Source organism: Lampris incognitus, chromosome 12 (genome assembly GCF_029633865.1).
Source record: "Lampris incognitus isolate fLamInc1 chromosome 12, fLamInc1.hap2, whole genome shotgun sequence".
Lineage (NCBI taxonomy): Eukaryota > Metazoa > Chordata > Actinopteri > Lampriformes > Lampridae > Lampris > Lampris incognitus.
In genome coordinates, this window is record NC_079222.1 from 17,473,815 (window position 1) to 17,486,836 (window position 13,022).

Consider the following 13,022-nt stretch of genomic DNA (forward strand, 5'->3'; position numbering starts at 1 on the left):
AGATGTTGTCGTAATTCATTAGCCACGTGGGTTTCACGGAGTGACCCGCCCAGAAATAGAGCTCGGAGACCCAAGAGACATTTGGTCCCTCGGCACGGCCTGGAAGGTCTCCCCCCTGGGTGACAGGCAAGTCAAGTCAAGTCAAGTCATGTCGTCAGTTTTATTTTGTGTCGCCCAATATCACAAACTACAGATTTACCTTCAGCACCCACAGCTCGGTGGGTTTTACAGCACTATAATCCTGCCCTTAGACCCTTGCATCAGATTAGGAACAACTCCCTAAAAAACTTTTAACAGGGAGGAAAAAAAATAGGAATAAATCACAGGGAGAGCAACAGAGGAGGGGGTCTCTCCCCCAAGACGGACAGACGTGCAGTGGATGTTGTGTTTTACACAATTTACAGAATACAACATTGTAAGAGGATAACAGAATTAGAATGGAATTATAAAATATATGAAAAATATGATGAGGAGGACGCCAAGCAGTGTCCAGATGCCACCGGAACGGCTCAGGATCTGAGCCACGTGACCACCATGGAGACCTGACAGGAAGGATAGACTACACATGCACACAGGGGAGACTCACATCACACAATTCAGAGAAGAGACAGGGGAAGAGAAAGGAGCAGACATCATTCAGAGAGAGAGAAAGACATGAGAGAGAGAGAAGAGAACAGTCGCAATAATCCATAATCAATAATCTATAACTCGTTGGCAGAACGGTGCTTGGTAAATTCATTGAGACAGAAACCGACCCGCCATGCAGTGCAGGTTGTGAAGCACTCAACTTAAAGTCAACTAATTTTAAGTGAAGGCAAAAAGAAGAGTTTTAAGTTTGGATTTAAAGGCCTCAACAGACTGATTGTCTGACGGCAGCAGGCAGGCTATTCCATATGAACGGGAACCGATAGGAAAAGGTCCTGCCACCAGCTGACTTCTTTATTTTAGATTTAGGTACACACAGGAGCCCTGTATTTTAGGGTCTAAGGAGTTCAGACAGGTAAACAAACAACAGGCAAACACATCCGACCCATCCCATCAGAAGCACTTTAATCTGCAAAATGTTGAGCGAGATGCGAAATTAAAAAGCTGTTACCTGCTGGCGTGCAGATGCCCTCAAAACCTGTCATGGAAGCTGCTACACGGACTTCCTCACAGTCTCAATCTGATTTTGATGCCTCTGTGTGACCAACATAAGTAAATGTTACCACCAATCAGGTCAGATACCCTGTGAAATCTGGCTAAATGATTTGCAGCACACAGACGGGATATATAGCCACAATTAGAAACACATTACCTTATCACTGTAGAAATTATAAACACATTTTCCCCCAAAACACTACATCTCACGCTTCTCTCTTGCTGAAGCTACCAGAATAGGAGGCGACGCGTATGCATAAGACTTCGTTCTTCCACAAAACAGCAACGCTGTTGTCCACAGGGGCGTGCAAAGACAACAAAAATACAAAAATCATCAAGAACCCCTAGCAGCTCCCCCCCCCCTTTTTCTCTCCAGTTGTACCCGTCCAATTACCCCACTCTTCCGAGCCGTCCCGGTCTGTGCTCCACCCCCTCTGCCGACCCCGGGAAGGCTGCAGACTACCATATGCCTCCTCTGATACATGTGGAGTCGCCAGCCGCTTCTTTTCCCCTGCTAGTGAGGAGTTTCGCCAGGTGGACGTAGCACGTGGGAGGATCACGCTATCCGTGTTGGTAGGCAACGCAATAGACCGCTACACTACCCGAACGTTCCAGCAGCTTTAACTTTACTTCAGTTTTGTATCTTCTATGGAATGGCAAATATAACAAACATTTACCAGGATTTAAGTTTATGACCAAATGTTTTTTGGACCCGGCTTCGTGTCCCCTCCTAGCAAACATGCCCGTGCGGGCCCACTGTGGGTAGGTGTGGGTTTACCGTGGGGCAATGTGGGCAGGGGCAAACCCGCACTAATCCCACATGGGCCCCATGTGGTTAGCTCATGCGGGGCCCACAGTAGTTTTGCCCTTTGAGGCCCCTATGTGGGCTTATTGTGGGCAAGCCCAACTGTGCTCTTGCCCACAATAAACCCACATGGACCCCATGTAGGTCAGCCCATGTGGGACCCACAGCAGTTTTGCCCTTTGAGGCCCCCATGAAGGTTTACTGTGGGCAACCCACTGTGGTCTTGCCCACAGTAAGCCCACATGGGCCCCCTGTGGGTTAGCCCATGCGGGGCCCACAGCAGTTTTGACCTTTGAGGTCAACCCCCTGTTGACAGTACAGTTAAAACGTTTTAAGATTACAACTGCTTTAGGGTAAGCAGTACTCAAACTTTTTATTTACCACCCATGCCCAAAGCTGCATATAGTCAGACCTCTGCAAAAATGACAGTAAAATGTAAACAAGTTGTCCAAGGTATAACCGGTCCATCCCATACTTAACTAAAACTGCCCATTCAACAAGACAAGTACTGTCTCAACTTTTTGGTTTGTCGCAGCTGTTTCATATCATAGTTAAGAGAAAGAACACTAGTTTTTTTGTTAAGTTTTTGCCCCTTAAATGTTCCCATAGAGCAGCTCAGGATGGGTTTTTTAACCAACTTAAGTACAGATGAACTATTACTCATAACTTTACAATTTTAATAATTTTGAACCATCAGAAATTTAGCGAACATACACACGCAGCAGCTTATTGTAGTCTCATATAGTCTGCAATACATCTGACATGTTGTGCATGTGTGCAGTAATAAACTTGACACACTCCGTCACTCTAGCAGTACACAAGTAAATATAGCCTATAGCCCTGGTTCAGTTTGGGCTTGGTCACGAGGTGGTGCCAACCTCATTACTTTAAATACTCCAAGAAGTTGGATTTGGGTAGTTTAATTTGAATTTTGCCCCACCTGAGTCCACGGAACAATCAAAGTGTCAGTTTACCTAAATAAAAAAACATGGTCACATACAGATAATTTTGGCTTTACTTGCCCAGGTTTCGAGACATCTCTGTTGGAGATTTGCCTCTACCCCAACAGGTGAATGGAATCCCAGGCTAGATTAAATGCTCCACCTGTGGCTAACTCATACTGTGCACTTACATTTCAATTGTTGTTTTCTTCAGATGCTGTGACAAAAAGCAGCCGGGCCACAGCATCCGAGGTGGAAGCTGCCATCAAAATGTGGCTCAGAAATGCCAGGGATAGAGACGGGGGAAGGAGCAGAAGGAACAAAAAATAAATAGATTTAATGTTTGGGGGTTTTTTTCGATTTAATGTTCTTATTGTGTTCAAATGTGGTTCTATGTTTGTTGTTCTGTTTTATAAAAGCATTTAATTTGGAGTTCAGTTTTGTTTTTCAATTCCAATTGTTTCCAATTTTCAACAAACTCTTTCTTCGTATAATTTATATTTTCTTCATTTTTTTGTTTGAGCTGGCTGTCAATAAATGTCACTAGCATACCAGGTACACATGGGGCACTTTGGGCCCGTGTGGGACCACTGCTCCCAGCCCAAAGTGTGGGCATACTATGGGCATGCTGCGGGCCCACAATGGGTCCCACTGAGGGCCCACTCTGCTTAGTGTGGGCAGCCCACACTCAGCCCACACTCTGGGCTGAGGCTGCCCATTGGGGCCCCACCAGGGGCCTTTAGTGTGGGGCCCACACGTGCCCACAGTGGGCCCTCTGTTCCTGCCCGCAGTGGCCCCACATGGGCCCCAAAGAGGCATGTTTGCTGGGCTGGTTCATCTGGGACTTCTCTGAGAGGAGCCGTCTTCACCAAGGAGATGTCCGACTTACTATTCGATAGTGTGTCAGACATCCAGGTTTCCCATACTGCTGATGGTGGCAACTAAACTTAGCACAAAAAGTAAGGAAATGTGTGTTTGGTAGATTATTTCTTTGTTGTATCAATGCTTCTTGGCAATAAATCTTATATCAGGCACCCGATTGGCAGCACCTGGGGTACCAGAAGCTCAAAACAAGAGTCAATAGCAACAGCAAAATAAGCTGTTTGCCATTGGCAGAGAAGATTTGGCAAATTTTTCATGGGCACAACTCATATACTCAGCTCTGCTGCTCATCCCACAAATGCATGTTCCTTACCAATGTGGCACCATTTAAAAGGGGAATAAACAGGCTTTCCAATTTTTTTGCCGAGAGGCATTGTTACAACAAAGAAATAAAATACCAAACACAAATGTCCTTACTTTTTGTGCTAAGTATATTATTCCAGAAATCACGAAGGCGATCTTTCAGAGTTTCACACATAGCTTACATCACCTACAGGCATGCCTAGGTTTTTACTTTTGAGGGGAGACACTGGTAGTTTAAATTGTCCGTAAGTCAAGACTGAGCGCTACAACACATTGTGATCCAAGAGAAACCAGAATAGACCATAGGCTTGGCAATAATGCTACATTTGTCATACACAATAATATTCATAAACTCTGAAAATAACATTAAATTAGTAGGTGTAACCCAAAACCATTTCCTAACTTATGAGGAATGTCTGTGAACCACAGCTGAAATACAGACAAATCTATTGAAATATACATACAATACTGATGTGTACAAACCCATTTGGGAACTTGCTGGGACCCTGTACAGAAAATGTCTCAATCCGCTTGTCGTCAAGTAAAAATAGATTTATCACCGTGACTGACACTAATTTGTATTCTATATTTAAAGTCGCGGAGAAACACATTAAAAACACACTAATAACAAAAGATTCCCAACATGTTATCATCAAATTATTCTTAAAATCCCCCGTATTTTATTCATTACATCTGCTAGTTTCTAAAACCACGAGAGCTGAGTGGGCTAGGCCAACGCTGTTTGGAAAGAAACCCAGCCAATCTGTGCAGACTTACTGCCCACTAGTGAAGTAAAAAAAAAAGTGCCTTTTAAAAAAGTGGGGCAGTTGCATCAAGTTCTTCTCTGCGAAAAGAAGTTCCTCCAAACATGACCTCTAATTCAAATCTGTCCAACATGCGGCGGCTCGTCGAACAACTGAAGCTCGAGGCCAGCGTGGAGCGAATCAAGGTAAACGGAACGATCAGAAAACACAGCGAGATAATTAATATCCGCACGAATCAATAACAGACAGCAGGGTTTATTTATAGAGTGCTTTTCAAGATACTCAAAGACGCTTAATTGTAACAAAGTCAGAGTTATTTTCATCTGTTTTTGTTTTGTTTTTGGTTTTTTTTTGGGGTGGAGGGGGGGGGGTATACCCGTCCATAGGGGCAGTGGTTGTGTCAAGAAGGCCATCCGACGTAAAATGTTGCCAAATCAGTGTGCCCTCACAGGGCCCTGATGGAAACCGTAAAATCTGCTGTGGCGACCCCTGAAAAACAGGGGGGGGGGGGCTGAAAGAAAATCTGCTGAATGTTTCAATCTGTGTAATTACATCTTATTAAGCAAGGACAGCAAAAAATTGAAAAGTGCTGGCCTACTTTTACGTTTACATGTGTAACGCACATTTAGTGAAAACACGACCAGAGAGGGGATAAGTTAACCTGTGAACTTTGCTGTGAGACAGCAAGACATGTTGTATTTCAGATCTCGATATCTGGAGAATATGGGATCGTAGGCTGCGCTCGTTGTTCTGAAAGGTGAAACGTATTTTAAATTAGACATCTGCATTCTTTTGTTATGTAACGCCGCCTGAACTGGTAATACTATATGAGGGGCTGTTTGGTATCAGGGCTCTTCTTGGGTTTCTTTGGTCAGGTATCCCAAGCTGCGGCAGAGCTCCAGCAGTACTGTCTGCAGAATGCAGGGAAGGATGCCCTGCTGGTTGGGGTGCCAGCAGGCAGCAACCCCTTCAGAGAACCCCGATCCTGTGCTGTGCTCTGAGGCCCAGACAAGCCAAGTCTATAAGGTGGGCCACTTTTTCTTTTTTTTCTTTAATTTTTTGTGCACACGACACTTATCGTAGAAAAATGTTAGGTTGTGAAAATTTGTTGCATTTCGAGATTTTTTTTTTTATTCAAAACTTTTTTTTTCTTTTTTTTTTCTTTTTTGCTTCCAGGCCAAGACTGAGTGGACACATCCAGCAGAGGCAACTTACCAAATAAAGCTTCTTTTTTTTAAGAATTTGGTTTAATTTGTGTCACTTTCATTTGCTTTTTTTAAAAAATGTTATATTTGTTCTAAACATATACTTTTTTCTATTGGGTGTTGAACTACTTCCTTCTTAATGTTATTGAAGGAAATATGAAAATGTGCGATATGGCAAATGTATCTTATCTACAAAAATGTTTATACGGTTATGTAATTACCGTACAAGTCCATTGTTTACTTGTATATTGTTCGAGGGGTGCTCCCATAATAAAAGGGAATTTTGTGAACTTTCCACCCAATGCTGAAAGTTGCACAAATCTTTCATTCTTAAATCATTTTCAGGACGCATACACGTCTCAGTCCCGACCAGCTCTCCATTTCAGCAGAAACGTGTGACGGGGCCGTAGTGCGGATATCTATGGATTGTGCAGGGTGGATGTTTACGGCAGGGCTGTAATTTGCCACTTGGAGTCTTAGAAAGCCAGAGCTTCCTGATGTTGAGACTATGTTAGGAGCCGAGCCAGAGAGAGGAAACTAGGTCTTCCTGTTCAGAATACCATCACACATTCAAGCAGACAGAATTTCCCTAACCTGGTGGGCCACTCGTAAACGTTTGTGCTACACTGGGAATAAAATATGATTTGCCATGATATAATTTACGTGGTGGTATGTCAACTGGATTTTGGGAAAGAATGTTTCTCATTTTACTTAAATATGATTATTATTCAGTTATCACTGTCACTTTTTGTGATTTATTTAGCCCAAAAGTCTGAGTTTGTGTTTAAGAGGTTAGAGATTGCCAAGGAAACAAAACATCCTATGTCAGCCCACTAAACCTCTAGCCAGTCATGAGACAATTCTGTGCTTGGTCACTTCCCTTTCCCCTTGGTTCACCATCTGTGGACAAGTCTCAATAGCTATCCTATTTTGGTGCCTCCTATGCTCGCATCCTCGCTCAAATACCAGAGACCTCTCTCTGACCCAGCCCTGAGCTTGGCCATGAGCAGGATATATTCTGCATGACATAAGAAAGGGAAAGAGGAGCTGAAATTAAACACAGAGCGTGTATAAAGGAGAAAAAAAAAGAATATTGTAAGATAAGAAATAAAAAAAAAATCACATATTGTGTCCATTGTTTTCTGCTGAGCCACAACGTGGCCAGGATACCGTCTTTGTAACCATAACCAAAGGACTTGTTTGTTTTAGTGATTTTATACATATTGACAGTGTTTTGGCCTGAAATATGTTCCATTTATCATGTTCAAAATGTTTTTGAGACTTTGGTGTGATAGCTAAGTTAAGAAAAATACTACGCTTAGTGGAATAATTTCTGCACTTCACTTGTCATTTCCTTCCCACTTTAAGTAGAGGCTAATTATAATGTTCTTTTGGCAAAATGATAAAAGAAAGCTCATTGCAGTCCAATTATTTGACTGTGAAATGAGGGTGAATTATGTAACTTGTTTCATGTGTGACTCATATCCTATTTGTACTTTTTTCCCCCTACAAAATTCCCTCGTTTTAACACCATTAAGATTTCAGTATACAAAGTCTCTTAAGCCTTGTTGGAGGTTAAACCCACGAAAAGATCCTCACTGTATCAACTCAGGAATCAGGAATCAGGAACATTTACTTGTGATTTCATTCCATGCACCTGTGCAGATGAAATTAAATTAAATTAAATTAAATATCGTTCCCCCCAGTCCACAGCAGTACAACATTCATCCATTCATAATCAACCGCTTCTCCGGGGTCAGGTCGCGGTGGCAGCAAGTTAAGTAGGGCACCCCAGACGTCCCTCTCCCCAGCAACGCCCTCCAGCTCCTCCTGGGGGATCCCAAGGCGTTCTCAGGCCAGATTGGACATGTAGTCCCTCCAGCGAGTTCTGGGTCTACTCCGGGGTATCCTCCCAGTTGGGTGTGCCCGGTAACGTAACTCTGAGAGTGTACAAATGGACCCGAAAGGATCCATTTGTACACTCTCGGAGTTAAATTAACACTCAGTTTTTTACTGTGTAGAGACTAGGGTAGACTTTCCCAGACTTTCCATTATTAGAATTACATTTTTTTCCTTCTTCTTAATTCTTTTTTTTTTTAACTTTTACACAGTGCTTACAGATTCAGATCAGTTTTTAGGATACATCTTTAAGGTATTACCTAAATATTCTACTGTGCTGACCGTGTGATTCAATGATATATTAATAAAAATGACCTATCGTGTTTTAAATAATGGCATTTAATAATGGCACAGTAGCTGTAACAGTATCCCAATGAGATTAGATATGTATTTCATTAGATGCATGGTAAATCAATCCGTCAATCAAGCATCTGTCACCAAAGGTTTCAGCGATATGTGCAGCATTACTACTATGGAGAAGGAGTTTTTTCCCCGCTGTGATAACTTGTTAAGTAGTGTTGTGTTTGAAAACGATATCTAATAAAATAGATTTTAGGCCTCGTCAGCCCAAATCAGCAATTTATTGTGAATCAATTCACAAGGAGTGAAAAGTGAGATTTCAACCTAACTACTGCTGACATTTACAGGAAAAACCGGAATCAATGTGGACAAAAAATGGTAAAAAGGTTGAGCTGCCTCTGCATCATAGCCACACGTATACATCACTCCTTCTACTGTTTAATTATGTCAACACAAAATGCAGTGGAAACAGCAGTTTCACCAAAAAAACAAAACAAAACAACAACAAAAAGTGTGAAACTTGCCAGACGGGTCTCGAGCCCTACAATGATTAGATTGGATAAAATTTGATTAGATGAAACATTAATAATACCTGTGGGGAAATTAGATCAAGTTTGTATATTCACTGGATAAGACTGCATAATATAACTAGAAATAGCACAAATAATGCATAAAATGTCACACAACAAACATTAGAAACATGTTAAATAATAAGAACAATGTTAGATGGATTGCATATATATATATATATATATATATATATATATGAATGGATATGAATAGAGCAAACACAGCAGCAAAACCAATCAACATCAGGAGAAAAGAACATACTAAACAAGATTTGGGGTTAAATAAGACTGAAATATAAGGAATAGCATCTTATATGCAGATGCGTAAATCCTTGGAGTAAAACCTTCCTATATTTAAAGACAATAACAGCATTAATAAAAAGAATTATTTTACAGCATTTACAGATCAATGTGTAAATAGCCACTTTTCTGTAGTAGATAATATGAATGTAACAACTTTGATAAAGTGGATATACACTTACTGGCCACTTTATTAGGTACACCTTGCTAGTACCGGGTTGGACCCCCTTTTGCCTTCAGAACTGCCTTAATCCTTCGTGGCATAGATTCAACAAGGTACTGGAAACATTCCTCAGAGAGTTTGGTCCATATTGACATGATAGCATCACGCAGTTGCTGCAGATTTGTCGGCTGCACATCCATGATGTGAATCTCCCGGTCCACCACATCCCAAAGGTGGTCTATTGGATTGAGATCTGGTGACTGTGGAGGCCATTTGAGTACAGTGAACTCATTGTCATGTTCAAGAAACCAGTCTGAGATGATTCGAGCTTTATGACATGGCGTGTTATCCTGCTGGAAGTAGCCATCAGAAGATGGGAAGACTGTGGTCATAAAGGGATGGACATGGTCAGCAACAATACTCAGGTAGGCTGTGGCATTGACACGATGCTCCATTGGTACTAAGGGGCCCAAAGTGTGCCAAGAAAATATCCCCCACACCATTACACCACCACCACCAGCCTGAACCGTTGATACAAGGCAGGATGGATCCATGCTTTCATGTTGTTGACGCCAAATTCTGACCCTACCATCCGAATGTCGCAGCAGAAATCGAGACTCATCAGACCAGGCAACTTTTTTCCAATCTTCTATTGTCCAATTCTGGTGAGCCTGTGCGAATTGTAGCCTCAGTTTCCTGTTCTTAGCTGACAGGAGTGGCACCCGGTGTGGTCTTCTGCTGCTGTAGCCCATCTGCCTCAAGGTTCGACGTGTTGTGCGTTCAGAGATGCTCTTCTGCATACCTCGGTTGTAATGAGTGGTTATTTGAGTTACTGTTGCCTTTCTATCAGCTCGAACCAGTCTGGCCATTCTCCTCTGACCTCTGGCATCAACAAGGCATTTTCGCCCACAGAACTGCCGCTCACTGGATATTTTCTCTTTTTCGGACCATTCTCTGTAAACCCTAGAGATGGTTGTGCGTGAAAATCCCAGTAGATCAGCAGTTTCTGAAATACTCAGACCAGCCCGCCTGGCACCAACAACCATGCCACGTTCAAAGTCACTTAAATCACCTTTCTCCCCCATTCTGATGCTCGGTTTGAACTGCAGCAAACCATGTCTACATGCATAAATGCATTGAGTTGCTGCCATGTGATTGGCTTATTAGAAATTTGCGTTGACGAGCAGTTGGACAGGTGTGCCTAATAGAGTGGCCGGTGAGGGTATTAGCAAATTGAAAATATCGATGCAATGGTACACGTTGCATGCATGTATTTTGCAAATGTCCATTTATGTGCAATAGAAAGAAGTGATGATGTAGAAGATGTGTCATGTGGTTCATTATCCAATCAATTCATGGTGTACATGTTCCCACTGGTGCAATATATGTGCATGATGGACAATTGTGTAAGCACTTTTATGTTATGCTCTGCCACTGCTTCTAAGAAATCCAAGCTTCACTCTATGATAGAGCTAGCCTTTTGGTGTTAAGCCTTAAAATTATCCCCTGTTTAAGCCAAGTCTCTCAAGCACACCGCCACAAAGATGAGCGCAGACCTGATTGGGAGAATCAATGAAGGAAACTGGTGCGTACCTGAGCTGTCTCTAGCAAAACACCACCCTCTCTTCTGCATTGCCTCCATGTCATACAAGAGTCGTGATCAGTGGTGTTGATATGTTCCTCTGAAACCTTGTACCTTGACCACCTCCACTTCCACACACTGTTGAGTGAAAGGTGCTAAGTCACTGCTTGCTCAGTTGGAAGTCCACTGTCGTTGTATTCCTTAATTTTACCCATATAGAGCTGCAGATTAGATTTTAGTTCAGGCATATATGATCAGCAAATGGTTTACAATGGTTGATATTTTCAAAACAGCCTTTCCTGTACAGTATTATGAAGCAGTCTTGCACCAGTGAGATGGAGGCCACTAATACATCTAAACTGGGTTTAGGTGTATGGCCTTCGCTAGGATTATGTTGAAAGTGATTATAATTTTATATTATTTGTATTGGTAACCTGTAATGGTCTCATAGGTAGAACTTTAGACAATTTGGGGGGGGGGCAGGTTGATTTTGTGGGGTTTTATGTGCATGCATCTGTGATGCGGGGTTACATCTTAAGTTTCTGATGTGAACAATGGGCTTTGGGGCATGATTTTTGACATTTCAGGGTTACTTGCATCCCTCAAGCTACTCACCCCAAATTGATCCCAACTTCGTTTATTCATAAATTTATTTTATTTATTAAATATAAATTTATCAAATTATATTTATTTATCTGATTTATTCAATATGAATTTAAATTTATCTTAAATTTATCTCAATAATTTTATTTAAATTTATTTAAATAAATGTATTTATTTATTTAGTATTTATCTATTATTTTATTAATTTGCCAAATTAATCTCTTCCAAGCCTGCTGTCCTTCATTATGTCGCTTTTACCTTTTATAAAACATTTTTTGCTTAATTATCCTCCATCCTTCAATTAAACTTCTTGGTTTAATAATGTCCTCCAACAACATTGTGATGTAGGTCCAGCAATTTTTAACATATTGTGTCAGAAAGCATATCTATAAATCTTGATAATGACTTCTTTTATTGGCCAAGATGACAAGCAGTATGTGTATGAAGGCAGAAATACAAGTTAGGGACACGTGGATAATTGCATCTTAACAGGGGTCAAAAACAGTTCACAATCCAGGAGCTTTGACATAATATAGTCTGTTGGAATCAACCTACATTAGACAGCGGGCCACATGTTTGACTTTGTGGCGTTTGTGTTTGTTAATGCTGCTAAAGCTGATGTTTTCCCTCACCCTACTGAAGCAGCAACCTGTTGGTTTAGCACTTTTACTGTGGAATAAAGTATTTAATACAGCATCCAGCATCACACAATGAGACAAAGTCAAATGTTACGCCCCTGAAAAAGGGGCGAAATACTCACAACAGTGATAAGACGGGTGTTTTCTCAATGAGTATTTTACTGGAATCAGTTCGTCACAAATATATGACAATTTAGAAAATAACATATCTATAGGTAAGTAGAGAAGTAGACAGTACACACACCGTATTTAAGCCACAATAACATTCACAGTATTTACCTGAGATGATTTTCAATTTTTCTCATATACTTATAAGCCAAACACAGTTGAAGCTCAGTCAACTCTCATAAAATTCACCAACAACTCACTAAAGTGCATCAAACATATTACACGGATAACAGTTCAAAACATATTACACCATATTCCTGTATTTTTGACAGACAGGGGAGACTGGTGATGGGCCGGAAGTTGCTCACGATAACGGGGTTGAGTCTGGGTTTTTTGAGGGTGGGGATGACCGCAGCCTGTTTGAGTGTATGGGGGACTGAGTCAGAGCTGAAGGAGGAGTTCATGAACTCTGTGATGAGTGAAGGAACTAGCTGGGACAAACAAATCAAGGCAACACAAAGTGGTTAACAAAAAGGATAAGTACAATGGGTTAAACAAATCTGTGTCATGTCATGGTAGAATTAATTGTTCCATAAAGTAATTTTATTGTTAACGACCATCGTGGTCCCGTGATTTTAGCAATAATAGATTTATTCATGCTCAGTTATAATAACTAGGTTGTCCTTGACCTAAGGAATAACACATGTGAATTCTTGAATTGAGAAGCAGTTATTCATGCTCTTTTAAGGCTGTGGGCGGAGCGCAGGGAGTGAGGTTGGGTCGGATTTCGGTCCCACCCCTTTCGCTTCAGCTCGAGCAC

The 13,022-nt window shown here is 41.5% G+C and overlaps 1 protein-coding gene across 1 annotated transcript; it reads left to right on the forward strand.

The window, feature by feature from the left end:
• Window positions 1–4,863: 4,863 nt before the first annotated feature.
• Window positions 4,864–7,166, forward strand: gng10 (guanine nucleotide binding protein (G protein), gamma 10). Its single transcript, XM_056290639.1, has 3 exons — window positions 4,864–5,020; window positions 5,711–5,861; window positions 6,012–7,166. Exons 1-2 carry the CDS (start codon window positions 4,940–4,942, stop codon window positions 5,834–5,836), a joined length of 207 nt encoding a protein of 68 aa, XP_056146614.1. The 5' UTR covers window positions 4,864–4,939; the 3' UTR covers window positions 5,837–5,861; window positions 6,012–7,166.
• Window positions 7,167–13,022: the final 5,856 nt, after the last annotated feature.

Bases quoted from the DNA above. Each gene is read 5' to 3' on its own strand.
- gng10 (XM_056290639.1), top strand. From the start codon at position 4,940: ATGACCTCTAATTCAAATCTGTCCAACATGCGGCGGCTCGTCGAACAA. The intron at 5,021-5,710 runs GTAAACGGAACG...TTCTTTGGTCAG, and splicing joins CCAGCGTGGAGCGAATCAAG to GTATCCCAAGCTGCGGCAGA.